This window comes from Trichomycterus rosablanca, chromosome 14, assembly GCF_030014385.1.
Source record: "Trichomycterus rosablanca isolate fTriRos1 chromosome 14, fTriRos1.hap1, whole genome shotgun sequence".
Taxonomy (NCBI): domain Eukaryota; kingdom Metazoa; phylum Chordata; class Actinopteri; order Siluriformes; family Trichomycteridae; genus Trichomycterus; species Trichomycterus rosablanca.
This window is the reverse complement of record NC_086001.1, coordinates 31,902,732-31,919,068: the sequence shown is the minus strand read 5'-3', so window position 1 is coordinate 31,919,068 and position 16,337 is coordinate 31,902,732. Positions and strand designations below refer to the sequence as shown.

General features: G+C 41.4%; 2 protein-coding genes and 1 long non-coding RNA gene across 3 annotated transcripts; all 3 read right to left on the bottom strand.

The window, feature by feature from the left end:
* Positions 1–221: 221 nt before the first annotated feature.
* LOC134326296 (maternal embryonic leucine zipper kinase-like) lies at positions 222–10,694 on the bottom strand. Its single transcript, XM_063008455.1, has 16 exons — positions 10,647–10,694; positions 3,740–3,830; positions 3,626–3,673; positions 3,396–3,544; positions 2,965–3,082; positions 2,775–2,860; positions 2,541–2,657; positions 2,308–2,451; positions 2,153–2,221; positions 1,807–1,899; positions 1,489–1,587; positions 1,245–1,313; positions 1,054–1,152; positions 843–929; positions 622–720; positions 222–506 (listed from the first exon to the last, which is right to left on the bottom strand). The coding sequence occupies exons 1-15, from the start codon at positions 10,692–10,694 to the stop codon at positions 643–645; spliced, it is 1,395 nt and encodes a 464-aa protein (XP_062864525.1). The 3' UTR covers positions 222–506; positions 622–642.
* On the bottom strand, positions 3,014–3,825 carry LOC134326027 (uncharacterized). The gene is made up of 3 exons (XR_010014459.1): positions 3,626–3,825; positions 3,396–3,544; positions 3,014–3,085 (listed from the first exon to the last, which is right to left on the bottom strand). It is a non-coding gene; the product is annotated as an uncharacterized LOC134326027 (long non-coding RNA).
* A 2,788-nt stretch (positions 10,695–13,482) lies between the features above and the next one.
* On the bottom strand, positions 13,483–15,813 carry LOC134326012 (piggyBac transposable element-derived protein 4-like). The gene is made up of 2 exons (XM_063008204.1): positions 15,592–15,813; positions 13,483–15,362 (listed from the first exon to the last, which is right to left on the bottom strand). Exon 2 carries the CDS (start codon positions 14,936–14,938, stop codon positions 13,895–13,897), a length of 1,044 nt encoding a protein of 347 aa, XP_062864274.1. The 5' UTR covers positions 14,939–15,362; positions 15,592–15,813; the 3' UTR covers positions 13,483–13,894.
* Positions 15,814–16,337: the final 524 nt, after the last annotated feature.

Below are 16,337 nucleotides of genomic sequence, written 5' to 3'. Positions count from 1 at the left end.
ATGAGTTGAGAGACGTGAGTTGATGAAGTTTTAGGGTAATGATTTCATGTTGCTCTGAGTGAGCTGACAGTAGGTCTGTATCTTCACTGCTGAGTTTAATGTTCTGTAACATGTCAGGAAACGTTGTGCCTTCTTTCACCTCATATTACTGACATCATACACAAAATGATGAAGAAATGTGAAAATAAACATCCATAAACCTTCATATATTCAGTGAGTTTATTTATTTATTATTTAATGTTATAAGATGTTGAGGCTTGTTGATCCTGGTCATCCATGTTCTACACTTCTCATACAGCTGTGTGGATCAACAAGGGCGGCACCTCAGTGGAGTTCCTCTAACCAGTCACACACAGATACCCAAAATGTATCATTCTGTTAAAAGAAGAGAGAGAGAATGGGTTAGAGAGAAACAGCTGCAACAATCACTGAAATGTGAAATTGAGATGTAACGTGTCCTGATTGGACGGCTCCACCATCGTCCCTCGATGCGCCGACGACGTCTCCTGTTAAATAAAACAAGAAGAGGTGTAAGAACATTCCAGAAGCTGTAGTATTTGGACAGATAAGCATGTAGAGCAGCGTTTATCAGGTAAAATACACTGATTGTGAAAATGTCACCTGGATTTCTTACATGTCCGCTCAGCTACACACTGGACTACTGCGCTGCTTCCTTCTCAAGAGCAAAAGATACGTAGCTGTGGTCTGATCAAACTTCCACTGCACACACACACACACACACACACATCTCTTTTAGATGGAGCTCAAGAATCTCAAAATTAATAAATATGTGTCTACATTTTAGCATCTGTGTTGGTGCAGATACAAGTACTGAAATGTACCTCAGACACCAGCTGCTTGGTGCTTTGGTTGGACTGTCTGAACATCACAGCCATCTCGGTGATGCTCTCCTCATCTAGATGATCCAGCTGAGACACAAACACACACACACACAGACACAAATATATGAGTATGTGAGATAATAAAGATACAATCTTCTGTACGATGGATCTCCATCATGCTACTGTACTACGTCTAGGGTGGATGTTGTACCGGGCATGTGCTGTGCCATTCCACAGGGCTGCTGTACCCCTTCATTACCCACTCATGATCCAGCAGATGCTCCACCTTTATGCGCCGCTCTGGAACCACCTACAGGACAAGATACAAGAACTTCAGGTGATGAAGCCCACAGAGAAACACACACTCGCTTTGCTCACATTAAACACACCATAAACACACACCTGCAGCATTTCCTTAATCAGCAGTACAGAACCAGGAGACAGCCAATCAGGAGTGTCATAATGTCCTTTCTGATGAAACACAGAGCAAAACAATCACATCTGATCAAAGAACATCACCACAAGCCATTACTGTTACTTTTACTGTATGTTTAACATGCTGCTGATCATTAAATAATAGATTCAGTTTCATAATCGTAACAAGACGTGTATACCAATGGTGTTTCATTGTAGTTCCAAGACTTACAGTGATTTGTTCATGGAGCTCCACAAAGTTGTCACCATCGAATGGGAGGTAGCCACACAGCATGTCATATAGGACAACACCCAAGCTCCAAACATCTGCCTAAAACACACACACACACACACACACACACACACACACACACACACACATATTCATTATCTTTTTTAACCATGCTTTTCCCTGGTCAGTCCCCTCATCCAGACCTCATAGAATAACTCATGAATGGGGCTACAGAGGGGACTGAACACCTTGGATTTGGAGACTCTCCAATTGAAGTTTATCAGGAATAACCTGGGGACACACCCCACACACACCTACCTCTGCACCATGATAGGGTTGCGCATCAATGATTTCTGGTGCCAAGTAGGGAGGGGTTCCACAGCCCTCAATCAGAGCAGTACCCAGTCCACCCTACAACAAAACAGATTTCTATCAACCGAAGGTCCAACTGTTGACTCACATCTGCAGCACAACACACAAACTGAACCAGCATGGCTCTGTGATGTCCTGTTTATCTAACTGATCACTGAAACTAATTGTGGACACCATGTGTGCAAGGCTTTATTAAAGCATGATGGATGGGGGTAAGCACACCGCCTTACTAGACTCTCTGAATGGCACGCTTGATTTAAGTATACACTACAGTCTTAGGAGAGACACGAACCTCTGGTTTGGCACAGAGACCAAAGTCGATGAGCTTGATGTTGTTCTTCTCATCCAGCATCATGTTTTCCTGAGAGTCAAAATAAAACACGTCATGTCCAAGCACTAACAAAGAAAAAACACAAAGTATAAGTGGAAATCGTTTGGCTGACGCACTGGCTTAAGGTCACGGTGGGCGTATCCCTGGCTGTGGACGTAGGCCAGCGCAGAGACGATCTGACGGAAGATCCTGCGCATCTCCTCCCTTGACAACCTGTTGTTATTATCGATGTGATCGAACAGATCTCCACCCGGACAAAACTGGAGGAGAGAGCGAGTCAAGTGAGCAGCAAATCATCATAAATCCAGAGATTAAATAAAATCTGATAGTTTCCAACCACTGATGGTACCTCAAGCACCATGTAGATCTGGTCAGCAGTCTCCATGACTTGGTACAAGCGGCACACGTGCTGATGATTGAGGTTCTTCAGGGCTTCAATCTCTATCCTCAAATCGGACAACTCATCCTGCAATGGGGAGGAAACAGGAACAGTTTTATGACTTTTCAGATCAGAATTAGGAGAACCAAACGTTTGGAAACTGAGACACGTCCGTCTTTAACAGACGGTTTTGCTGAAACTAACCCCGAGCTCTTTCTTCTCCAGGATCTTGATGGCCACTGGCTCTTGAGTCTGAATGTGCCTGCCGAGCTTGACCGTCACATAACCGCCTGAAGAACGATTGAATAAAAAAAAAAATTTTATGTCAGGTTTTAAAAGATGCACATCTGTGTTACACAAAGGCAGAGAGACGACTGAAAGTGGTACCAGTTACCTGATCCAATGGTTTTGTAAACCTCATAGCACTTGTGCAGCTCAGAGACGTCCTCAACCACACGTGATGTTCGTTCTGAGATGTCGATGGTCTCGGGTACAGTGCATGGCACCTCAACCTGCTGCCCACAAGAGACATGTTATTATTATTACTGATTGCTCTTCTTGGCCTCTTGTTTGGCCTCTTCAGAAGGTCGTCACAGGTATCTGGAGTCAAGGGAGGAACCAGGGGAGGATCCGTAGAGCCAACACGGCCATTGAGGAGGTCCCACAGATGCTCAATTGGGTTCATGTCTGGGGCTAAGAGGAATCCAGGGGCCAGAGTGGTACTCAGCGGTCCTCCTGACCCAAAATGGTCCTGGTAGGTCGTCACAGGTATCTGGAGCCATAGGAGGATCCAGGGGAGGATCAACACAGCAAACTGATACTCACCTGGTTCCCATCTGCCTTATGGTCTCCTTCATAGACTGAACCGCAGTCTTCCTTTCCCAGCAGCTCTCCAAGGGTGTATTGGCTGTCCGGGTTCGTGTCGGTCGTCTTTTCCTCTTGACCTTCTCCGTTGGTGGTTTCTCCTTCAACATCTTCAACACAAGTATCACCAATGATGCTTATGTGTTATGTGGACCAAAAATAAGGGTCCATATAAAGACCGGCGTACTCACCCTTGTTCTTGGGAGCATCACAGATGACTTCTCCAGAACTGATCCCACCTACAAACCCCAAGAGTCACTAGAGTTTAATAGTGTCGGGCTCGAACGTGGTGGTGTTAAGGTTACCTGGAGCTTCAGAAGACACTTGTGGTCCCTGGGAGTCTGTCTGCTCGCTCGAGGAATCTGATTCTAAATCATTCTCGTACCCGTCTGATTCCTGCTGATTTAGACGGATTAAACTGGTGTTACAGAGACGAGAACTGAACCCCTCCCCTCCCGGAGTATAGTGGTAATGATAATTCACCTCGCTCTCGACTGTTCCTTCTTCTCTCTCAGTCAGGTTCTGAATGGCGCTGATCCACGCCCGTCTACTTGCCTCACAGTCCCACGCTGGGGGAATAGAACATAAAACCTTCTTATTTATACAGTCGATGATATAAACACCGGTGAAATCGTCCCAGACTTAAACACAACGGGGGGCGGTTTGGGATGCAGCCCGGCACAGAAGTCCGCTGTGATGCACCCAAATGATGAGGGGCATACGGCCGCATTATGGGTGCATTATGGGTATTTCACAGAGTCCAGGAGAGAGCTGATTTAGATCATGTAAAGTCATGTGACCTACCTTAAACCTCTTCTTGTAGAGAAGCTGATTGTTCTGTATGATGAACCACCGCCTGCAGAGATCAAACACATCGTATATACATATATATAAAATTAAGTGTATGTATATAGAAATCCTAATATATACACTAAGCATCAGTGTACAGACCTGTTCCAGGTTTTAAACACACTCCTGGTCCTCTTAAACAGAAACCCCTCCATCAGGAGCGCTTCCTGGGCCCCCGTGCCTCCCCCGTGACCTGGGTCACCCCCGGAGGATGCCCAGGGAGGCGCCCCGCAACACAGCACACGCAGAAACCTCTGTCTCAGAGAAGCAGCCATCGTAAATGAGGAGAAAATCAAAATGCTGCTGCTGAAGAGCACAGGTCCACATTGTGATGTCACAGTGTTCGAAGAGAGCAGAGTGAATTTACCTTTACCATATACAGTGTATCACAAAAGTGAGTACACCCCTCACATTTCTGCAAATATTTTATTATATCTTTTCATGGGACAACACTATAGAAATAAAACTTGGATATAACTTAGAGTAGTCAGTGTACAACTTGTATAGCAGTGTAGATTTACTGTCTTCTGAAAATAACTCAACACACAGCCATTAATGTCTAAATGGCTGGCAACATAAGTGAGTACACCCCACAGTGAACATGTCCAAATTGTGCCCAAAGTGTCAATATTTTGTGTGACTCCATTATTATCCAGCACTGCCTTAACCCTCCTGGGCATGGAATTCACCAGAGCTGCACAGGTTGCTACTAGAATCCTCTTCCACTCCTCCATGATGACATCACGGAGCTGGTGGATGTTAGACACCTTGAACTCCTCCACCTTCCACTTGAGGATGCGCCACAGGTGCTCAATTGGGTTTAGTCCATCACCTTTACCTTCAGCTTCCTCAGCAAGGCAGTTGTCATCTTGGAGGTTGTGTTTGGGGTCATTATCCTGTTGGAAAACTGCCATGAGGCCCAGTTTTCGAAGGGAGGGGATCATGCTCTGTTTCAGAATGTCACAGTACATGTTGGAATTCATGTTTCCCTCAATGAACTGCAGCTCCCCAGTGCCAGCAACACTCATGCAGCCCAAGACCATGATGCTACCACCACCATGCTTGACTGTAGGCAAGATACAGTTGTCTTGGTACTTCTCACCAGGGCGCCGCCACACATGCTGGACACCATCTGAGCCAAACAAGTTTATCTTGGTCTCGTCAGACCACAGGGCATTCCAGTAATCCATGTTCTTGGACTGCTTGTCTTCAGCAAACTGTTTGCGGGCTTTCTTGTGCGTCAGCTTCCTTCTGGGATGACGACCATGCAGACCGAGTTGATGCAGTGTGCGGCGTATGGTCTGAGCACTGACAGGCTGACCTCCCACGTCTTCAACCTCTGCAGCAATGCTGGCAGCACTCATGTGTCTATTTTTTAAAGCCAACCTCTGGATATGACGCCGAACACGTGGACTCAACTTCTTTGGTCGACCCTGGCGAAGCCTGTTCCGAGTGGAACCTGTCCTGGAAAACCGCTGTATGACCTTGGCCACCATGCTGTAGCTCAGTTTCAGGGTGTTAGCAATCTTCTTATAGCCCAGGCCATCTTTGTGGAGAGCAACAATTCTATTTCTCACATCCTCAGAGAGTTATTTGCCATGAGGTGCCATGTTGAATATCCAGTGGCCAGTATGAGAGAATTGTACCCAAAACACCAAATTTAACAGCCCTGCTCCCCAGTCACACCTGGGACCTTGACACATGACACCAGGGAGGGACAACGACACATTTGGGCACAATTTGGACATGTTCACTGTGGGGTGTACTCACTTATGTTGCCAGCTATTTAGACATTAATGGCTGTGTGTTGAGTTATTTTCAGAAGACAGAAAATCTACACTGCTATACAAGCTGTACACTGACTACTCTAAGTTATATCCAAGTTTCATGTCTATAGTGTTGTCCCATGAAAAGATATAATGAAATATTTGCAGAAATGTGAGGGGTGTACTCACTTTTGTGATACACTGTATGGGTATGACTGGATTCATGTGACTGCACATATACTGACTTGATTTCCACTGTGGGACGGCTTCTGGAGGGTCCTGGGTTTGATTCCTGGGTGGAGTTTGCATGTTCTCCCCATGTCCTGGGGGTAACGGGTTACCCTAGGTATAAGTGTGTGTGTGACACACCCTGGTACTGACACACCCCATACCATGACACACCCTGGTACTGACACACCCCATACCATGACACACTCTGGTATTGACACACCCCATACCATGACACACCCTGGTACTGACACACCCCCATACCATGACACACCTTGGAACTGACACACCCCATACCATGACACACCCTGGTACTGGTAGTGACACCCCCCCATACCATGACACACCCTGGTAATGGTACTGACACACCCCATACCATGACACACCCTGGTACTGACACACCCCATACCAAGACACACCCTGGTACTGACACACCCCCATACCATGACACACCCTGGTACTGACACACCCCATACCATGACACACCCTGGTACTGACACACCCCAGACCATGACACATCTTGGTACTGGTATTGACACACCCCCATACCATGACACACCTTGGTACTGACACACCCCCATACCATGACTCATCCTGGTACTGACACACCTCATACCATGACACATCTTGGTACTGGTACTGGTATTGACACACCCCCATACCATGACACACCTTGGTACTGACACACCCCATACCATGACTCATCCTGGTACTGACACACCTCATACCATGACACATCTTGGTACTGGTACTGGTACTGACACACCCCCATACCATGACACACCCTGGTACTGACACACCCCAGACCATGACACATCTTGGTACTGGTACTGACACACCCCCATACCATGACACACCTTGGTACTGGTACTGGTACTGACACACCCCCATACCATGACACACCTTGGTACTGACACACCCCATACCATGACAAACCCTGTGTGTATAAGGTGTGTGTATTACGTGTGTGTATAATGTGTACTTGTTTATATATCCTGGTGGGGACTGCCACCTGATTGCACACCAAACCAGTGGGGACCTGTTGCACGGTGGGGACCTGAATCAAAGTTCCCACAGGCACAAGCATTTCAACCAATAGAAAGCCTTAATTTAAGTTATCTGACAAAGTTTCATTGAAATAGCCCCAGGTCCCCACCAGTGTTGGGGTAGTTACTCAAAAAAAAATCCATTACTCTTATTACTCATTACATCCTGGAAAATGTAATCTCGTTCCTCATTACTTTACTTTCACTTTACATTCTAAAACCCAAACAAATACTGTATACTGGAATCACATCTACAAACAAATTCCATTTATTTATTTTATTTATTTAGTATTTATTATTCAGTAATCACATTACTGTAAGGCATTACTTTATACCGTGTTACCCCCAACACTGGTCCCTACGGGGTAGGTCAACCGGAGAAAAGTGTGTGTGCGTATAAAGTGTGTGTGGAAGTGCGCCCCCTGTGGTCAAAAGTGGAAAAAGTGTGTATCGGGTTTTTAAATGCCACGCAACATATCATTGGGGTCAACACTATTATATTGTTGCCGTTTCTTGTGTAATTAGCTCCAGCTGCCCCTATATAAGAGGGGAGCTGGAGAACAGTAGTTGGGAACTATTCTTGCCTTGTTACTAGCTAGCTCCTTCTTTCTAGCTCTGTTATGCTAGTTCTTTGTTTGTAGCTCTGTGTTACTAGCTCTATGTTATTTAGTTCCATGTTTCTAGGTCTGTGTTGCTAGCTCCTTGTTACTAGCTCTGTTATGCTCAAAGGCAATCCCCAAAACCTGGCTTACAGAGATGTTTTCACACCAAAGAGTTCCAGTATTGTATACAGATCAAAACTTATTGAGAACTTAACAAGAATGCGAATTAAAAAGCTCCTAGAGGAAACAAATCTGGATATAAATGATATTACCAGTGGCTATAAAACTTCTCTTCCCCTGTGGGACATCATCAAACCTCAAATAATTATGGACTTAACAATAAATAAAAAACAAAACACCCATCCAAACATATACTTAAGCAACTACCCAAATATAAGAGGAAAACACCCATCACATGCAGAAATATACACGGACGACTCCAAATCCCCAAACCAGGTTTCAGCTGCAGTAACAACAAATAGAATTTCACAAAGTATGGGGCTACATAAAGAGAGCTCGATTTTCTCAGCAGAAGCTCAAGCAATATCAGTGGCACTTAAACTTACAGGGAAAATCAAATAAAAAAAGTCAATAATCTACACAGATTCAAAATCTTGTCTTGAAGCCCTGGAAACTATCTCTTAAGACCATGCAACAATAAATAAAATTTTAGATCAAACACAGACACACACCCACCTTCACTCCAAATCTCGTTACACACTGACCCAGCGTCTTTTTCTTCATCAAAGCAACACAGTTCATACTTTCATTCTTACTACAGTAAAACACTCACCGTCCCGCTCGTACTACAGGAAATTACACTGTAAATATTACAACAACAAAAAATTATAATAAACAACTTAGAGAATTGTTAAAAGAAAAGTAATATGATATGGTAATATGAGGAGATGTGACCATGTTTAAAAAATCCTTGTGATGTCGCCCTCCAAAAGTGACATCACAAGGATTTTTTTAAACATGGTCAGATCTCATATTACCACATCATACAGATTTTACTGATTCTACTGAATTTTAGATCAAACCAACATGAGCATTTATAGCAGCAGGAAAAACAAGATAGAAAAAACACCTGGACATGATGCTAGTAGTTTTATTTTATGCTCTAATTAAGTATAAAATATTGATACATTGTCATTTATATAAACTGATGCATGACATTAAATAATGTAAAAACATGGTGTTGTAGAAAAGCATTATGTACTTTAATCGAGAATGATTTGCACTTTACTTTTTAATGTTACTGTTATATTTCTTTCCTGTACAAAAATAATTTGTATAATTGCACGTTGTAATAAAATTGCAAATTGGCGGATAAGTGGGCGGGTCTAAACTGCTGTAGGCTGAATGAGCAGAGATAAACTGATGAAGGCTGAACGAACGTACCACAATACAAATAACTATTTCTGTGAAAGAATCAAATCCCCTCTAAAACCATCCACACGTCTCTAAGTTCTGCTGTATTATTCCTCATCATGTGCTGGTTTCACTTTTAAACTTGTGTTTTACAGCTCAGGAGAAATCAGGTGAGAATCAGCTTCTCCAGGAGAGTCTAAACACCTCATGTAGCTTAATGTACTAAACAGCCTAGAAAAAGAAAATCTCCATAAATGTATCACTGCCTCACAAATTCTAAAATCACCCAAACAGTGTAATGTTATACTTTCATGTAAATTTTACATTTAATTTGTTAAATTTGACAGTTTCACTTCTGATCCATAACAAACATCAAACCCCGGGTAGAGGAGCTGAGTGAACCTGGTCTGAACTCTGTGGAGGAGCGTCATTGTATCAGAGACGCTGTAGAAGGACAGAGTTCCTGCTCTGTAATCCACATACACTCCTATTCTAGAGGAACTCGGCATTATGGGAATTTTAGTCTCGTTGAATTTGTGCCAGAATGAAAATCTGGATGGAGAACAGCACAAACTCCAGGACTGATTATTACATCCAAACAAACACTCAACACTGAATCCCTTCCTGCTGATGCTGTTATATGACACTGCTATAAAAACCCCATAATTCCCACTCCACTCAACCTCCCAGTAACAGCGTCCACTCACACTCTCTCTACACAGAACCTGGTAGCGAACATCAAATCTATCTGGATGATCAGGATACGACTGTTCTGTTTTACTGCAGGTCACCACTTTGTTCTCCTCAGACAGACGGAGGTTTTTATTTACTGTGTTTGGATCCAGTGTGAACCAACAAACATCTGGAGAGGAAACACAAAATAAACCAATTAACATAGAAGAGAGAGAGAGAGAATGTGTACAGTGTGTGTGTATGTGTAAAGTGTGTGTGTACAGTGTGTGCAGTGCTTGTATGCAGTGTGTGTGTAGTGTGTGACTGTGTGTGTGTGTAGTGTGTGTGTGCGTGTGCACATGTAAGAGTGTGACAATAGACAAAAACACACAAGTACACAGAAACACTGCACAACCAAAGATACAGTGTAACGCTATTCAACACCAAACACACACAAACATTGCACACACACAAATACACAGAAACACCACACAACCAAAGATACAGTGTAATGCTATTCAACACCAAACACACACAAACCCTGCACACACACTACACAGACACTAGATATTCACACATACATTACACATACACTACACATAGACATGTGTGTACTGGGGGTGCAAATACTTTTTCACTGCACTGAGTACGTTTGTGTCCTTGTGAGAAACTTACATTGTAGAAAATCTTCTCTGATTTCAGGTTCAGGAGGTATCTGGACATTCTTCATTGAAGAAAGAGTAACAGTACAATCAACAGTTAAAATTAAAAGTAAATAAATATTTGACATGTTCTCCCAGTGTTTGTGTAAAAAAATACCTTATTTTTGAGTAACGGATTAAGTGTGAGTGTATTTCATTCAACCCTGGACTCACTGTGACCATGACCAGTACTGGGTTAATAAGTAAATGAATGATGTTGTTAGATGTAAAATGTTCATGTTGGTGGATTTGATTGTTTTGTTTGATGTTTGAGTACCGAAGCATTTTGGAGACAATGGAACACTGAGGGCTTGAACTCACCTCCATCTGGTATCTTCTCACACTTCTCATGACTGATTGTGATGGCGACTGATTCTGCAGATCCAGCAGGAGCCGGAGAGACTGAAAATTCTACATCCAGATAGATAATGTTCACTGAGAAACAACAAGATGATGAAGCACAGTGATGTTTCACCAAATAACATTACCAGTATTTCATGATCTCTAATACGAATCAAACATCCAGAAAAGTTTGGACAGTAAGTAAAATGTAAGAGACAAACAGAGCAGTGATTTGTAAAATTCTTTTTGACCTGAATTCACCAAAAACTCAAATATTTATCAGGTTAACTTATTAACATTATTCATTTATGTAAATATTCACTCATTCTGAAACTCATGACTACAAGGGATTTGAAAACAGTTGGTACAAGAGCAAATTTACACTGTAAACATTGTAAAATGTTCCAGAAACATGTTAAATGAATGAAGTGTTTATGTCTGGGTATAAAAGAAACGTTCAGGTGAAGTCCAGTACATTATGAGCAACCGCAACTTCAAAAAGCATTACCAACTCTGATATTTCCTTACCTGTCCACTAGAGACCACCATCAATATTTAGTCAATATTCAATCTCTAATCATCTGATCTCTGGTAAGTTCTTACTATATCTGAACTTTTTCACATTCTGAATATACAGCGGTACCTTGAAACTCGACGTCAGTTGGTTCTGGGATGTTGAGTTTTAAGGTATTTTTTATCATGTTTAGGAAACCTGTTAATGTGTCCCATGATCCTGTGGAACTGCATATACTGTATTTAAGTGTAATGTAAATGAATGGGGTTGTTTTTGTCACTTATACACTAAAAATACCACAAATATAATATAGAAACAGTGAAATACAATTAAAAACAGTTAAAAGTCAATAAAAAATACAATAAAAGCTGCATTTTACCTTTTCTTCTTTATTGTTTTCTTATAGCTTTTAATCATGGAGATGCTTGATCGTGGAATACCGTATTCTGTTCAGTACTGGCGCATTCACATGAGAAGTGAAAAAACCGCTTTTGTGCTGCTGTGTCATTATTTCCTATGGATTGGGGTGCCGGTGCACAAAACTTAACATGACTTATTGTACTAAAACAGACTCTCGAAAAAGCTGATTCTGATTCTTACAATTTCTCAGAACCCCGAGTGTTACGACTTTATGGGTCATAATGTGTTTTATGTAGGGGGGGTTTTCTCTATGTTACAGATTTGTGGAAGATGCACAAAGATGCACAAAGCTACCACCAGGGGAAAACATCTATAAAAAGGAGACCTCTGGGAAGACAGGAGAGGATGATTTGCTTGTGATGTGGTTTGTGTTGCGTATCTGGCTCTCCCCAACATGTTTGAATAAAAGCTAACAATAATCAAGTTTAAGAGAACAAATTTCTCAACAAAAGGTGTCAGAATTCAAAGATTTTGAATTTAGGGGATGTCAAGTTACAAGGTTACAAACTGCTGTAATTTATTACTTGGACTGGTGCAACAATAATATAATTATAAAAGGTAAACATACCTAATAAATTGTACAATTAGAGAATAGAAAAGCATTTTAATAATCTAATTCTGCTCCAGTTAAATGTTTGTCATTTATACACAGCATAACTATAAATTATCTGTTACTTGTTGAAGAGAGCTGTATAACATAAAATATATGTATAAAATATAAAGATATGTATAAAATATAAACAGAACTAATGAGTTGTTACTTGTTAAAGAGAGCTGTATAATATTTTTACCTGTTTCTCAGTTCTTTCTGCTGCAGCTGATATTGTCCCTAGTGAAAAAAATACTAAGATTCATCTAAGTATAAAAGTATCAAAAAGTATAATTTTAATAAATACATTAACCTGAAGTATACGTTTAGTTACAATCAAGTTTCATTTAATTGAATATAGTTATATACTTGTCTTCAAATACATGTTTAATATATTTTTGCAAAGTATGTTAAACAACTGCTGTAGTAACTCACTTAAAGCACACTTTTAATACATTATACAGGTTTACTTAAGTGTATTTTTTTCATAAAGTTACTTCCATAGTAAAAAGAAGTATACTTAAGCATACTAATCTTCAGTAGGCTACAGTGCACTAAAGTGTATTATTGTCACCCTAATGATCAATACACTTAAAATGTGCTAATTATACTGTAATTGTACAAAAATAATACAAAAGCTCGACTTTAATTGGATTAAATACACTAAACTATACTAAATTGAAACTCTTTTAGGTAGTTAATTTACCTTAATTATACTACTGCATGTGTATTTAACTCCATGTTTTACATACACGTAAATTACCCCTTGGCTGACCAGCCTATTTTTGTGTGTTTTCCGTCTGAAGGGCATACACACATTTTAATGCTGTTTATTCACAAAGTACACTTGATATTAGGAAATGAACAATTGAATTATTAGCAAAACAAATTTTATGAAAAAATATCAAAATTATCATAGAAAAAATACAATCAACTCAAAACTACTGTATTTAAAATGTCTATTTACATTTTTTGGTACAAATATTTACAGGTTTTTGTGGTGCCCCATATTGTGCCATTTGTAAAAACAGTTTCTTTTGGCCACATCGCACTTTGTGCAGTACACTGGCGTCTTCACAATTTCACCAGACCTTTTGCACATGGCACATTTTCACCTGCCAGCTGTACTGTCATCGCTGTAATATGCTGGCAGGCATTGTTTTGTTTCACCTGAGGGTCCTGCAGCAGACTCATCCTGGGTGGTGTCCCCTGAAAAGGCCACAAGCTCCGACATCAGTTTCTCTCTAAAGAGTTTGTGAGTTAGAGCCTCTTGTGCATTTGTTTTTGATATTTGCTGATGTAAAATAAAACTATTTACAATCCCAATGTCAATGAAATGGTAAAATAATGTCTCGTATCACTTGACTGTCTTGTGTAAGGCATTGTGATATGAAATCAAGGTGTCCGACAAATCGACTCCACCCATGTGCCTGTTGTAATCCTTGACCGCTGCAGGAACTGGAACATTCACTTTATTCCAAACCCCCTCCTGATTTTTTACTCTCCTCATCACTGTGTCACCATCATATGCCTTGTGCATTGTGGAGCACACCACCACCTCCCTTGTGTCCATCCACTTTACAAAAAGAAGTTGTCCACGTCTGTGCCAGCGGATGGTTCCTCTCTTTGCCTTCCTGGTGAGATCATTGATTTTTGTTCTTGGATACCCCTTCCGGTTGGTACGGATGGTACCACAAGCAAGAGTCTCCTTCTTCAGGAGATCCAAATAGAGCATGGGGCTTGTGTAAAAACTGTCAGTGTAGAGGTGGTACCCCTTGCCAAGAAGGGCAAAATCCATGAGGGACATAACTGAGTCATAGCTCAGTCCCTGGCCTGAGCAAACGGATTGCTTGCCTTCATAAATAAAAAAATTCCAAGTGTAACCTGTGGTTGAATCAGCCAGAACAAACATTTTGTAGCAACATTTTGTTGGCTTTGCCTTCATGTATTGTTTCAGGCCAGTTCTTGCTTTAGAGATGCAGATTAGAAGATTCTTGCTTTCAATCGAAATGTCCTTGTCCGGCTGAAAATATGTCCGGCATGCTGTCAGCAACTCTGTATACAGTGGCTTCAATTTGAAAAGTTTGTCATATGTTGAGGTTCCCTTTCTCCTTGTGTTATCTTTGTCCTCTTTTGGGTCACACAGATGCAGGTTACTAGAGATTGCCAAAAATCTTTTGCCTGTCATCACTTTTGCGGTGTAATGAAGGCGGTAATATTCCTTTCCAGACCAGTAGTCTGCAACAGATTTTAGTTTCACAATCCCCATGTATATTACCAATGCAATAAATTTGTAGAATTCTCTAACACTGAGAGGAATCCATTTGTAAGATGGATTTGCAGCTGCTCTGATCTCAGCATACTTATTGGTGTTATCTACAATAGTCTTCACCACAGACATACTGAAAAACAGCTGAAGCAACTGCAGTGGGGAATATACAGTGTTCGATAGAAGCTGTAGCCCTGGAGGTCGCTTTGGCAAAAATTTTGGAATGCTGGGTGCCTCATCAACATCAGTGATGTCATGCCAAACATCATCTTCATCTTCGGTTGTAGAAACACTGCCTGGCCTTTTTGTTTGTGCAGGAACTCGGTGAGAACGTCCTCTTGATTGCCTCTTCGCACGTGTTGCTGATGACCTGGTCTTCTGTATTGTTGGGAGGTGGGTGGATGAAGTACTTGGCACCACTTCGACAGACGTTACAGTACTTTCTGGATCTGCGTGATTGGTCCTTGATGTGGATTCAGGGTGGGGTGGGGAAGAATGCCTCTTTCTCTTAGTCTGAGCAGCTGGCACCCAGTCATCACCTGAATCCTCAGAATTGCTATTATAAAACACAAAAAGAAAAATACAACATAAGTTTTTGTAATAAATGCACAGCTGTAACAAAATTATATATAATAAACTTGGAAACAACAGTATAGTCTTTTAAAAGTTATAAAAGTTGGAAAACAATAATTTGATCTTGGCATTTTTACCTTACTACTAAAATAAACTTTTCAATGCAACAACACAAATGTAAATTTGGTATAAAAAATAAAAAATGTACTTACAAGTCAAGAACAGCATCTTCTCCATGAAGAAAAGCGTCTTCTTCAAACGAATCATAGTCACTTTCTTCTGATACCTGCAATTCTTCTTCTTCTTCCAGTCGTTCCAATTCAGAAACTACTTCTGCACTTTTAAAACTCTTCTCACACTGTGAGCACTGATCCGGTTTCTCTCCAGTGTGAATGCGCTGGTGTTTTTTGAGTTCACCCTGTATATTAAAACTCTTTCCACACTGTGAACACTGATACGGTTTCTCTCCAGTGTGAATGCGCTGGTGTTTTTTGAGATCACCCTGTATATTAAAACTCTTTCCACACTGTGAGCACTGATACGGTTTCTCTCCAGTGTGAATGTGCTGGTGTTTTTTCAGATTACCCTGTGTATTAAAACTCTTCCCACATTGTGAGCACTGATACGGTTTCTCTCCTGTGTGAATGCGCTGGTGTATCTTGAGAGCACTCAGGCACCTGAAGTTCTTCCCACACTGTGAGCACTGATTTGGTTTCTTTCCAGTGTGAATGCGCTGGTGTTTTTTTAGATAACTCTGTGTATTTAAACTCTTTCCACGTTGTGAGCACTGATATGTTTTTTTTCCTGTGTGAATGTGCTGGTGGATTTTGAGAGCACCCTGGGTACTGAAGCTCTTCCCACACTGTGAGCACTGATATGGTTTCTTTCCTGTGTGAATGCGCTGGTGTATTTTGAGATGACTCAGGAACCTGAAGCTCTTCCCACACTGTGAGCAGAC